The sequence below is a fragment of the Chelmon rostratus genome, chromosome 4, assembly GCF_017976325.1.
Source record: "Chelmon rostratus isolate fCheRos1 chromosome 4, fCheRos1.pri, whole genome shotgun sequence".
Classification (NCBI taxonomy): Eukaryota; Metazoa; Chordata; class Actinopteri; order Chaetodontiformes; family Chaetodontidae; genus Chelmon; species Chelmon rostratus.
Genome location: NC_055661.1, coordinates 21393379 through 21408273, shown reverse-complemented (window position 1 = coordinate 21408273; position 14895 = coordinate 21393379). Strand labels below are relative to the sequence as shown.

Here is a 14895-nt window from a genome sequence, read left to right as displayed (position 1 = left end):
ACCTTGTCTACAGTAATGCCCACAAACAGCCTATTATGACAATGTTTTGGACAGAGACAGAAAGCCAGTAAAATCTTTGTATATGAGGCAAATCACAAAAAGGACCAGCCCTTTGGATGCCACTAAGAACGGCAACGTGCCAGTACAGAAATGCATATAGACTGCCTATGCATGTCAGACTGGGCAGGCTCACACACGCACACCCTGCTTTTTGCCCATGCAGGAAGCAGCTGCTTGTGCAGAGAATGCTTGTAAGCACGAGGATGTTTATTGTCTTCATGTGGACAGTACTGGCACCCGAGTGCGAGTTTTGTCATTATCATAAACAAGCAGGTACCATTTACAGAAAGAGAAGTTTCTTGCATTCTAGGGAACAAAAACAATCCACCATCCATTTCATAGCTTTCTTTTGTTTCTCCACATAGCCTACCTGGTGCATTTATTGACTTGCCCCTATTGCAGAAAAGAGGCAAGGCTGGCAGAGGTAACTTTAGCTTTGCTGCGGAGGTGAATATTAGCAGCTGACAAGCGGTCAACCTAGAGGAAACACTGCCTTGTACTACCACCAGTTCTGTTAATATTGCTGATACCAAAATTGGTTGACTTTGTACTATATAGTAAGCAGATCTGATTGGTTGAAGTTATCATGATAGACAGTGATAGACATGGTTCATCCTCTGTTCCAAACAGTTTCCACAAACATCCCAGATGCTTCTGTGTAACAAACCATTTGGTCTGTCAGGTTACAGTAGGTCACCAACATGGTATGATACAATCTCCCTGAGAAAATGTAAAAAGCATTGCTCCTTCAATCACATCTCTGAGAGATGTCTCAAAGGGACTTAAATATCAAATTTCATTATCAGCCAATACTCCTACTATGGACAGAAAAGACCAAAAGGTTTTTATTCGTTTATCTTTCTATACTGCATCTGACATCACCGTGCATGTATATATATATGTATGCAACATATACTGACAGAACAAGTGAGAGGTTATTAAGAACCAGGCAGCAGGTTGGAAGCAGTTGTCCTGCCATGCCAGACATGGTGAGGGGCCCAGTCGATGTTTGGCACATTTAGGAGCCAAAGCAAAATAAACGAAATGTTGTTGCCAGTTGCTAGAGAGGCTGGGAAAAAAAATCTATTATTTTCACAATTTTTATTTACATAAACCTGTGTTTGCTCTGGAGTGGAGGCGGCAGCGAGGAAGAGGAAGAGAAAGAGAGAGAAATATGTTCTTACCCCTTGGTTTCCATTAAACCTAATCAATGGCTGTGATGACAGGACCTAGAAAAGACAAATAACAGCATTGTTAAATAACTATCGAGGTAAAGACAATAACAGATTTCAGTCAGTTAAAATCTTACATGAACTACTTATGTATGTGTTTAAGTACAAAAAAAAAAAGACAATGGAAGTAATTGCTGGAAGCATTACAATAACTTTCAAGGCATTCACCAAGTACTGCAATATCAATTCATAAATGGTTATGGATCAAATGCACCATAATTTATGAGTTCATCAAGTTCATTTCTTCCTTTGTTTTCAGTTATGAGGAAGAAGACAGGTTACTTTGACTACCCAAGTTCCTAAAAACCATAAAACATAGGCTGACTGAGACACATTTACATAAAACCTTTGTTTCAGGGAAATCTTAGCCACAGAGAAACCATAATTTTAATACAATTTTCTATTCAAAAGATACCACATTATAATTTGCATGAGATAAATTCACATCATGAAGACGAATACTCCCTCATTTTAGTACTGCGCATTTCTGCAGGCTGAGCCTACTATCAAGAACTATTTGCTTTCATCATTTATCAAAATCCAAGGCAGGTTTTGGTTCAGTTTTTAAGTCAAATTCCAGCATATAATATGGTTACAAATTTCTTACATCTATGAGAAATGCTCATAAAATTAATACAGATTACATCTCTGTCCATTAAATGGACTGTCTGAAAAAGTAAGGACTGGAATGTGTGGCCACCACCTTCAAATAATTTCCTCTTCAAGCCAAAACAGTTAGCGTGTCTGCTATCATCTCACAAAAACAGGGATTGATTGTGTGTGTTATTGTCCAGTCAGCCGGTCACCCAATAGCTGGAGCTCACCACTGACATTTTTCAAATACTTTCAGACACAGAAGCCCCCAAATAAGGCTCAGATAAGTCTGGTCATCATGTGAGGGAGCAATGCAGTCATTATGACAAAATATCTGTGGCTAAACATGTTCATGGTTTGACATGCCTTACATTAGATCTGAAACAAGCAATTAGTGAAAAATAAAAAAAATCATCTGAACTGGTCTGAATAATTTTTCAAGCAAACATGCCAAAATTCCCCAGTTTCAGCATCTCTGTTGTGAGGACTTGGAGTTTTTTTGTCTTATGTGATTAATATCTTTGGGTTTATGGACTGTTGATTGGACTAAAGGAGACATTCAATAATAAAATAAGACATTTGACATTTTACGTACTGAGGGATTATCAAGACATAATCGGCAGATTAACTAATAATGAAAATAATCATAAATTGGATTTTCATCTAACACAACAAAATCTGTGGACATTTGTTTTCATTTTGACATGGAAGAGTTACTGTTGTTGTTTAATGTCCAAAAATGCTAAATCCAGTTTGATATGACACTGTACTCAACATGAAAAACTTAAGCAGGATGAACACTTTTTATCACTGTGGCTAGTGAATTTGCATGGTAAGATGGCCTACTCAATATAATAAATTACAATAGGCAGAGTAAAGACCTCCTGCAAGCTATGTCAGTTTTGGTGATACAGGAAAAGAGGAAGGGCTGAAAGGGATTTCTATTTCGCTTTCGATTGTATTCAGCTGTTTCAGTATCAGATCCACAGTCCTGGGGGTTTTCTTCATGCTGTCAGCTTATCATTTGATTTCTTATAACTCCAAATTTAGTGCCAGTTTCATTATTTCAGATGGAGTAAATCAAAGAGACGGACGCACTTTCATTCCCCAAAGATTCTATAGGCGAGCGATACAGGGGGATTTTTTGAAAACAAAGTTAAAGTTGTTGCCAAACGAGTAACCAGAACCAAAGACATTGTTAACAAACCAATTCTGTCAGACTGCAGCAACTGGACAACCATTACTGCCGTGTTTTACATTATCTTTTGGGCTGATCCTCTGGTGAGAACAGCACATCAGACAAAGCAGCAACACTGAGCAAACACACAGAAAGCACCGAGCCAAAACAATCTGTCAACCTAAACCGTATTTTCAAGACGGTCAAACTCATGAATATAACTTGTTTTCAAAAACATTTATTATGGACACACTACCAACAAGGAGACAAATTGTGAACTGTGAGAGGAATACTTCTGGCATTTCACTGACTGTAGGAACTAAACATTTACGAACATCAAAAGGAGGAAGTAACTTTGAGTTTTCTTCCTTAGTGCTGCTTTAGTGGATCAAATGTGATCAAGTGAGTGAGCTAAAAGTTCAAGGGAGGGCAAGCCTATTAAATACACAACATGCTTTGTATTCCAGCCTGATTCTGAGCCAGAGATATGGAAAATGCATACAAAAGCTAGTGAGCTTCTGTCGCCGATGCAGCTTCATTAACACGCTAACTTTCATTTTTTTTCACTCAAAGTCCAAATCAGTGTTTGGTTTCATTTAAACCCAAGTTTGACTCCACGAGATTAAAACAGCCAGCTTCTTGATTCAGTGACAGATGTACCACACCTTTTAAGAACGGCTGGTTGGCGATAAACTGCATTTGAGGAAAGGTTTTGTTCATGTCAGACATGTGGAAAGTCTGTGGAAATCCTGTCCAAACCTTACTGCCTGAGCTTTGGGGGTTGCAGCTAGTTTTGCAAACCCTTCTGGCATTAGCGTTGCTAACCTGACAAAACCTCAAAGGCTACAACCATCACGAAGTCTGTTGCAAGATTTATTTACATTTATGGCCTAACAGCTTTGATTGAAGTGCTGGACTACAAATTATTAACACAATCTAATGTAAAAACATGTTTTATACCTTTTTAAACATCCCTCCCTTCAACCACAATCACTTACTCGCCATCCACTCTCCTTCACTGCTAATCCTGCAAGAGGTGAAAAGTTTCAATTCAGTCACCACTACTACCACTACTACTTACTACTACTATTACTACTACGACTGTTCCTGAGTATATGCATGCATGTTTGCATTGTCATCGTCAGCAGGTTGCAAGCTAGCAGTAGCATTTAGCTAAAAGCATGATTTTGTCCAAGTATAGACTCACACAGCCTGTTCTGAGACATTACTGACTGACAAGTTGTGCATTGTATCAGAAAGTGAAGGCACAGTGAATTCTGGGATGGCAATTCATTTTTCCGAAACCTTTTTGGCCTAAACAAATAAAATTAGAATCAGATTAAAGAAGGCACTGTCTCATTCATCCTGCCAGCAGTGTGGTATTGTGTCACTCTGTCCTGAGCTCTGAACACTCAGGGCCTATCCAGGAACACCAGACCTTTCATGGAGCCACACTCCCTGGTCAACCCCTGCAATGTTTAACACAGCACCAGTTTTAGCACTCCCACCCTATGCCCCCCCCACCCCCTCCCCCATCCCAGGACTGCTAACATAGTGCTACCCTCAGCCTGTTCATTTGAATGGGCTGCTGACATGTCACTATTCTCTGGGACCTGAGCCCAGAATGTTCCACAGAGCTAACCTTAGGGACAGAGTATGGGTCCTGACCGTGGATCGATGACAAGGCCGGTGATGTTCCCACACGCTGCCAACCAGCAACAGTGTGGGGATCAGCTGGACATAGCATGGACTTGCAGCCAATCAAGCAGTGATAAATCTGCACCGATGACAATGTTGTTCAAGTCTGTTTCCTTCTACAATGCAAATGTTTGCCTTTAGACTGTACGTTTCCTCGCAGTATTAAAGGAGCAAATGATGCTAGAAATTTAAGCAAAACAATATTTGTAACAATCTTATTATTAGTAACAATTTCATATGAAAAGCTCCTTTTAATGAGGACATATTCTTCATGGCCCCACATCAGCCACACAGATAATCGCTTACATTGTCACTAATAATGCAGTCAGTGACAATGTAGTTGGCAAATCATTCTCACCACGAGGTCCATTTATTAGCTGTTCTAGACCCTGTGATCGCATTATACGATCTTACTCAGCAGATGAAGTTTGCCCAGTTTCAAGGAATTCCTTTTCTTTTTTTTCCACAAGAAGTCCTTGACATGCTGTGATTGTTTCACCAAATGTTTTCCAGTGTATTCTTAAGAGAATTGAGAATTAGCATGTAAAACTTGACTTGAGCTTGTAAACAGTAAACCTTGGCCAACAGACGCTGGTATTTCACTATAAAAAACTTGCTTAGGTTTATCAAGGGCGTGAAACAGTTTAATTGAGTATAAGATTTGCCAGCTAGGCCACAATCTCCTTGAAACCTTACTGAAAACAAGCCCAAGACTCTCAACTGACCTATTAACAATATATTGAATTCACATTTTTAAAATGCAAAGTACACAATGCATGTGTGTGTTTATATAAGCAACTGGGCCTAACTCATGGAAAACTACCAACCTCTTCATATAGACTTACTCATTGTAGACCAGATAGACGGAAATTATATTCTAACATAAGAGTGTAACTCTCTTCTCTCTGGTTACAATACCAAATGATTTCTTTGTTTTGTAGTAGATGCACACAGGAATAGCCATGCCTAAATCCCTACGGGCATGGCTGTGTCACCCAAATTGTCAGGTGTTTAGTTGCATCACTGTCACACTGATGAGATGTTCCAACGGTCTAGGATTTCAGAGGTGGAAAGAGCATTTTGTGTCACACGCCGTACTCTGCAAGGGTGAAACAGTACTGGGTGTCCCTACTCTGAATACTCAATATAAAACTGTGGAGTATGTCCAGTGAGTAAAAACGTGGTGAACTAGTCCACTGCTTTAAAACATCTGACAGAAGAGTGTCAGATGAGTGAAGTAACACACTAGCACACAGGCTTAATTAGACCTACTCGATGGTGTATTTACTGTAACTGGCTCTTCACTGCGAGAAAGCCTTTGAAGCTTTTAGTGTTCACCTCATGAGTGCTGAGCTACCTTTGATCTAGTGCTTGAAATGACAATGCATATTTCTTGTGTGCACCATTTCTTTGTTGTGGGGTAGGGTCAGTCCATGTGGAATATGACACACTCACTCTACACAGACACAGTATTTAAAAAAAATTGGCTTCAAAAATGCCATTGTGTTTGCCTTGCATCCTTATTTAAGCCACACTATGAGGGTGGGTAAATCTTAAAAGAGCTTTACATTTGAAAATGATTTCAGGCGGATTTATTTTGAAAAAAGTTATCATCCATAACAATATGCTGAATGACAAACACGAATACAGATTGACAACAGCTGTATGGTGTGATGGTCTATAACCCCGACTGAAATGTGTTGTTGCATCAAATTCAGAATAAGCATATATCTACAAAAATAAAGCATTACATATTCTGTTTTTGTATTATTTTCATGTTGTTTTCAATGAGTATATGTCAAAAATTATGAGCAAGATATCAGATTATGTTTTATTTATGTTTTACACAGCGTTCCACCTTTTTTTGGAATTTGGGTTGTATTTTCAAATACTTTTCCATCCACAATAAAATGCCAGTAGAAATGTAATTTAATGCAAAACTGCTACACTAAACTATTGCTGTTGCACTGAGACCAATGAGCAAAACTCACCATTTTAGGTTTGAAGAGTGGTGTCAAACATAATCATGAATACAGATCGACAACAGCTCTACGGTGTGATGGTAAAATGAGTGATCAAAATGAGCTACATTCAGTGTGAAAATAGCATTATACTTTCACTTGGATGGATCACTGTTGAACATCGCAGTATCAAATGCATGCCAGCCTCATCACAAAAGACACATTAAGCAGAAAACTGAAGTGAGCATCGGTCGTTCTCCAATCTCGTAAATAAAAGTATTTTCAGATCTTACTAAAAGGTCATCAGTTGTCATCTTCTAGGAATCCAGGGCCTTGACAAAAGTCATGTGAAAGTGATGTCTCAGCAGGCATTCATAGCCGACTTGAAAAGAGTGTACATAAAAAGCCCAAAGCAAAGGAGGGAAACCATCAACTTCACCAATTAAACCGAACAAATCTAAAATTTGTGAACCTTTTATAATTTTGCAACCTTTACATTTCACTTAAAACTCCCTGGTACATTGTAGCATGCTGCATCCTGTTTGATTAATGACTAACTGATTGACTAACTGGATCTAACACAAATCTTAGCAGCCAATAACAATGGAGTTCAGTCAGTTCAGTTTTGATGGAATATGATGTGTGCCATTTTATGTGTTTGGTGCCTTTCCCAGTGACAACGCAGTAAAAGTTTTGGTATAAATCAATTCAGTGACTAATAAACAAAGATGTAGGTGTGTGCCACATCATATAAGAAAAAAACAATCATATTGTGATAATTGCAATATTGCAACCTGTTGATGCAATGATGGCATATGGTTGCGCAGTAACAAAAGCAAAAGTAACAATGCTACCTGGTCCACGGTGGAGGAGTTAGTTCCAAGATGGGGTGCGACTACAGTGGCGAGGAAGTGGTTTCATTACAAAGGATCAAGGGTCATATTCACAAACATTATGAGGGTACTCCAAGAGAGCTCCTAACTTAGCCTTAAAATTTCTGGCAAGGAGTCATTGCTTAGGAAAAAGGGGAGAGAGGGGAGAGCAAGAAAAGGACAGCTATTTTTACCTTAGCGGAAGGTGTGGTTTACCCCGTTGCTAGGTATAATGCATTCTTTTAAAAAGGTGTGATTGGTTGATCATACAAAAATTATTAAAATAGCGTTAATGGCCATAGAATGGATGGTGAACTCGTTAGGCCTAATTATACAGTTTAGTCTTAAGACATGATGCAACTATGAATACCAATAATAATAATTTTATATAATGAACATCTCTTGAATAAATTGCAAGCCTTATTTTAAATGAAGCCTGCAGAATGTTCGAAAACACAGACCTACCTGTGCAGTAACCTATTCACCAGCTGAGTGAGGTGTTCGATTTATTTGCTTATGTATATTTACCATTCTGGTAATTTAAGTACTTAATCTATTTGATAGACTTATTAAGGGCGGAAACAATGGCTCAGCTTTCATCAGCTTCTGTGATTGCTGGAGTTATGGCGTTATTGCGTCGGGTGGGAGATGTGAGCACATCTCCAATGAGATCGGCCGCAAACATTATCCCTGCACGATCTAATCTGCAGTGTTTCATTAACTCACTGTCATTCAGGGTTTGGAGAATAATTTTCCTGTCTGTTTGTCTTTTAGCAACAAAAGGGGGGAATAAAACAAAATAAATTCACCACCTCAAGCAGATGCGCCCGGTTGAGTACGAGGAGAGCAAAAATCCAGAGATCTCCACGTTTATTGGGAGTTCTAAATCACACACACAAACTACATTGGCTCAGCATGGCACTGGTGAATCTTTGGCAAGTTGTGCTCCATTTTTCCCCGTATTGTTAAATATATCACCATTGCAGAAATACCCTGAAATATTGCTTCATTATTTTCAGAACAAATTGCCCACTTCTACAAAAGATCTACATTGGAAAACCTGCTTAACATTTTAATAACCGTGAAAACATCTTTTCTGGAGTCTCGCTCCCTGGTATTACAAAATGAAAATGAATCAACTCAAAATAATCTTTTTAATACACCACTGTTGATTAAAAATGCCTCGCTTCTCTGCTTATGTTAAACTGCGTCTAGTTCATCAATTTTAATGGCAAAGAGCTGCATACAAGCCAATCACCCAAGACCGTTTTCATTCCTGGTGTTACTGGCTTCAGATAAAGCTGGGCAGTGGTGTCTCTGGGTCATTACTTTAGTACCACTACCCGAATATGAAAATGCTGCCAGCCTTTGTCTGCCTTTTTTGCAGTCTGCCATGCGTCTATCAAGTTTTCCTGTGATTTATAGAAGTAACGCATGTCATGTTGTAGTGTAGAAATTCAAGATTAAAAATACAGTCTCAGTGGATGTGGGATTGCCAGGTAAAACTGACTGTCACTGGGCTGAAAACACTGACAAAAATAAACACTCTGACTCTCAGGGAGAGAGGCACACAAGGAGAGATTGCATTATTAGAAAACAAAAAGCAGAATCTCCTTTGATAAATCAGTCTTTTCAAATGCAGAGGGGCCTGTTGTGATTTAGCAGAGATTCCTTCAAGGATCAACCTCATTGAGGGTTTCTGAATTGATGCAGCAATATTTCATACATTAAAGTCTGGGCAGTGATTCATTATCGTTACTCATCTACTGACTGACATAACAAAAGCATGTTTGTGGATAAACTTGTTCCTCCAGTTAAAAATTGCACTTGTACCTGCCTTCAAGCATCATACTGCTCGAATATTGGTTACAAGCCACAGGCACAAAGCATGATTGTGGTCCAAAGACCATGGACTGATCTCTTGGAAAAGAAATAGCAGGTCAGGAAGTCTGCTATGTGCGCAGTGACACCAGGTTGACACAGTCACTCGTCGCAACCCTGCCACAGGACAGACGAACACCATGACATTTAGAGTCATATTTGGCCTTAGTGGTTATGGTGATCTCTTGCAGCGTCCCGTGATCTGCTGAAACTGGGGAGTCAGCATTCCTTAAATAACCATTGCACTGGCACAGGCTGACCAGCATGAAGAAACAAAATCCCCTCCCAGTCTCCATTACTTCCCATACCATCCCCATAGGGGTCGAGACAGGAGGTAGATTGCAGCAAAGCACGAGAGCAAAACTGACATGCTGTAAACTGACCTCCTTAGTGAAGCCTACAGCCTGTCACCACAAGTACTTAACTAAAGATTGATCTTCAATCGGAACAAAAACATCTGGCATCTGAATTTCTTTAATAAACTGTAATTCAAAATCTGGAGGGCTTGCAGATAATGCAGAGGGTGTCAATGTTTCATCATTGAGAGCATACATATTCCAGCAATCAAAAGGCATTAAACCTGGTGAAGAAACCAAACTGCAGGGATGTTCTTATCATAATGCAATCAATCTGCCTTTCTGTGGTGACAGGGTAAAAAGCTCATCCAACCACACTGAGGACATCCTCCACGTACAGACTCAGTCCAGTGTCAGACAACCTAATCCGTCTTTCACATCCCATTCACATAAGCACAAGATTCCTGACATCACTGTTGAGCAGCTCAACAATCCTCCAACCTGGCACGGTCACGCCATAATTTCAGAATTGCAATATCTATTGTTTGCTTGTTTACCTGGTCCTGTCTTTATCCAACATGCCTACCACAGCAGGAATCTCAGCCTGTCACCGAACCATCAGGTTTCATTCAACAGCTTCTTCTTAACAGAGAACTGGATTTAAGATTAAATGATTACATTAATGAATTACAGTTACATATTTATACTTCATTCCAGGTGAGTGCAACACAGAACAAACTGTGCTGTATGTCCATAAAAATGTAAAATTCATATTCTGAGTTTATAATCACCAATCCATTACCTCGCCAAAAGACAAAAGAAGTGACTTGGGCCCACAAAAGGCTGAACATTCAAATGGGACTACTCATCCCTCACCAGCGTAATACTGCAGTGTCAGCACATGAGATTTATTGTCACTTATATGCAAGCTCTCCTAGATTGCGGATGAATGTCCATTTCATATTTGAGATGAGCTTAGAATTTTACGCCAATGCTTAATCTTATGTTTTTTATAGACTTTCTATTTTGAGACTTTTAAAACGGACGCATCTTTCACAGTCAAGAAAATGAAAACTACTGAATCAGACCATTTAAACACTGTGTTTTCCAATACTGTGCTGTAATAACAGTCATCCAGGGACGTAATTATAAACTTTTATGTTACCTCTCCATAACCTTCAGCTTGATGACGCTCAAGTAGCCTTACTCATTTCCTTGCTTATGTCACAGGCAGTAAAAAAAGAAAGAGTGAGTCTCTGGGCTGCCGGTCCCGCAGCAGGAGCTCCAGTTCACTCTGTCCTCAGACGCACCAACGGAGGAACCAGCTGACAGTCACGTTTCATACAGGAAGGAGTCAATACACTCAGCTATTGCTACTTGATGACTGGTGTGGCACAATGTTCTTACAGAAACACACAGAAATACCCACAGTTTCTCACAAGATTCTTAGTACAATAACTTTGGCTACTTGACAGCCTAACTGAATCAGCCTAACATCTGGGCCAACATTTAGCATTTGGTCAGCTTACACTGGAATGACAAACATCCCTGCGAAAAAATTCTCGTTTTCCTAATGTACACAAATGTAGTGACTTGACAATGACACAGTTAAGAGTTGATGTTAGCCTGTCATGTAGCTAACCTGAGAGACGTCTTAGCACATTTTTTTGTGTAAACGTAAGACAATGTCTTCTCTCAATATGTGTTTGTGCACATGTGGTCTGTGTTAGTTGAGGGACTTAATATATTTGCACAGCACTCTAGCTGTTCTGCTGGGCTTTCATTGTTGTCTTTGAATCCCAATACCCTACATTTAAATATACATGGCTCTGAGCGCCTGTGCGGCAGACTGAGGAGACTGGTAGTATACATAATTTAATGCACACACACAAATAAAGTAATGACTTTAGACATGCAGAACAATTGCATTCCTGCATCACTGTGTGTCAGATGGGTGGTTCGATGTATGCTCATCATCTGTGATCATGTGAAGCTACAGTGACTAAGCTACAGTCTACATGCCTGTGTGTTCCTTATGTGTGTCTGTTTCAATGCATATAGCCACTTAAAAAATCCCATCTCCCAAACTGTTGACCACAGGGACACATGCCCTCCCCACAAGAAGCCAAAATGTGTTTCGACCTCAACATCCCCAAAATGGTGCAACACACTTTTATCTCCCTACTGCTCTGAACCTTTACCACAAACCAAGCACCCATGACTATACCATGCAGACACTTGATTACTCAATAGCCCTGATCTGGCCACATTGTGAGCAAGGCTTTTAAAGATGGAGTAAGAAGAAGCAGAAGTAAGAAAGACTGTTGATGTTTTAACTCAAGTTGCCAAACACCTTTCCCTTCAGTGCTTCTTCAGAAGCTATGCCCTACAAATTCATGGATGCGCATTGCCAAGGCAATGGCACGAACAACTGGGCGAGTTGACCAGAAGAGAAATATGGTGGAATCCAGAGCGTCTGCTGGCCAAAGGAAAGTTAGCCTCAATAAATAACAGGCACAGCCAAGGATGTGTAATTCCAGGGGAAAAGATGTGAGGTCTGCCGTAGCAAGTATAATATTCTTCTGCTAAGTTGACAAGGCGGTATCTCTGACGTTATTTACGTTTCATTGCTATAGTGGTATACAGAAGCTCTGTTCCTCGTGGGTGAGAGGGTTGAGGAGGGAGAGTAGCCGCTGAAGCAGAGGAAGAGGCAGAGGTTGGAGTGCAATTGGCTCCCCTCTTGCTGATTAGCTGGAAAAGGTTTCTCAGGCTCAGTCTAAGCCACTTTTTTTGTTTCCCATTTACAGAGCGAAGGCTGCGTACGAACACCAGATTATTTTTTCAGTGCGCACACAAAACTAACAGCTAGAGGGCCGTGAGGAGATATTTGCTGAGTTTGATGAAAAGTGTATTGAATTAGAATCGCTGCAAGTCTGTACAAGAGGCAGTTAGGCTTTATTAAGGCTTATAAGGCTATATTCTATATGGAAGACTTGTCACTCACAATGATAAGGGAAAGCTGGAAAATTGATTTGGAGTGGCCGCCCACGTTCCTTTGGCAGGTGAATCTGTGAGGTAATTTATTTAATCAAAATACAAGAAATAAGACACTGTGGGATCCACTGTGAAATTTGATGTAGTGTGGCAACCTTTTATTTCTTATGTGGAACGTTTAAGCTATGCTTCTTTTCTCTTGAAAACGGCGATTGCTTTGGACACGCAAACTGCTCTGTGAACTGGGGGTATTTTCGTTTTGTTTTGTTGGAGCTTGCTTATTTTATTTTGTTAAATCATATCTATTTTTTCATTTATCGGTATGTCCGTGTCATATCTGCTGTGTCTGTACACTGCGTATTTTGAAAAACTCAATTAAAATACATGGAGAAAAACAAAAAGGTGGATTTTAACTGTCAAACATGATTCCAAGTTGCCTCTTCCATCATCCGTGTTAAGCCAACTGCACCAATAAAAAAGCCCAGCTGACAGAATTCCTGTTAATGATTCCTGATCAATTTTTAGAATTTGCACTACTAACTTTTTCAAACTACAATTGCATGAGAATATGCACTTCACATGACTTTGTGGAAGTAGAACAATGGAGATTAAGATGGGGCATTCTACGCCTCGAGCAAAGCCTGGCCAACATCAACTGCTAACCCAAGACGCTCGAGACATCCCCATGAGTAACATCCTGCCTCCTTATGAAAAAATTACAACCTATTCTGAATTGAAAGCATTATAAATGAAGGGCAGTGGTACAAACCCTTGTGACTGTATATGCTTTTCCAATTTTTAGTCAAAATAATCTAATTTTGCCTGACATCAGCTCTCGAAGCCGTTAGTGAACTTATTGCACTGGTCTGATCATACTTCTTTGTCCAGTATGCTTAATATTTCAATAAAAAAAAAAATTCTTCTTCTGATAATTTATAATTAAAAACATTCGAACAAAAATCACCACTCAAACAAATGCTCATCATTGCAAAATGTGCAATCACCCAAATGTGACAACAGTCCCTCAAACACAAAGGCCCTTTAAAAACTCTTTAAAATTTGCTGCACCTACATCTCTCTTAAAGAGTCAAGGGATAACCCTATGCTGACAATTTCTTCTGTGTATCATAAATTGGTTTAATAAACACTCTTCCTACAACTAGTAGCCCTCAATTACCCATCACAATTGTATTTTCGGGCTTATCAGCTGCAGTCCTGCTGCACACAGCCACTGAAGCTGGAGATAAGGCCTCTCCTCCTGACCTGCCAGGTTTTCCCTGTCAAATATTTATAGAAGCTGAAACGTTAGATGGCCATCATCAGACTTATAGCTCTCTCCACAAGAAGCCAAGCAGCAGCAGCAGCAGCAGCAGAGCCATTTCAGAGATCAGACCTTGAATTTGACAAGAAAATGTGTTGAATCTACCGTTTAGTAACTTTGACGCACTTCTAAGCTATCAAGTGAACATGAGCCTTTAGTGGCAGTGAGGGGGTTGGGAGAGGACATGGCCATCTTTCGTATGAATACTGGGTACTTTTCCAAATTATTCATCATGTTCATCATTAGGTACCCAACCAAGGCGACGCTTCCTTTCAGTTAACACGTGAAAAAAAGAAAAGAAAAATCAAAGTCAACGAGAGGACAGGCTTATACATTCAACTGCAGTCGTTACCATTATGTGTGGGCAGCTGCTGGCTAGTTTAGCTAACAAGGTTTGCCAGATTTTTTTTTTTTTTTTTTGACAGCTTAACAAACTTTATGGAAACATCTGTAACGTTAGACACAACAGAAGTTGCTCCCATATTTTTAGTTTAAATTCTTAAAAGGTTATAACAAAAACATGCTAGTAAGGCAAGTTAGCAACCACACCGAGTTAAAAACTGTTTCGCCAACTAAAACAAACACCCAAATACGATGAAATAAGTACCACGGCTGTGTATCCAGCAGCACTGAGCTGCGAGCTTGATAGATGACCGAGTAACAGTACGGTGTTCAACAGTCGGTGTGGAGTGAGTCTGGGTGTAGCTACAAAACGGCGAACAGCTAACTAACATCCGACATCCGTCAGCCTGGCCAGTCGCGGGCGGTTGATCGCTAAACCGGACACTTAACAAGCCAAACTAGCCAGC

At 39.9% G+C, this 14895-nt stretch overlaps 1 protein-coding gene across 1 annotated transcript in view; it reads right to left on the bottom strand.

Moving 5' to 3' along the window:
* ell (elongation factor RNA polymerase II) overlaps positions 1-14895 on the bottom strand; it is a 35782-nt gene that overhangs the window by 20599 nt on the left and 288 nt on the right. The window contains exon 2 of the mRNA XM_041935128.1: positions 1245-1289. Within this exon, the coding sequence (XP_041791062.1) occupies positions 1245-1289 (45 nt within the window). The remainder of the gene's footprint in view (positions 1-1244; positions 1290-14895) is intronic.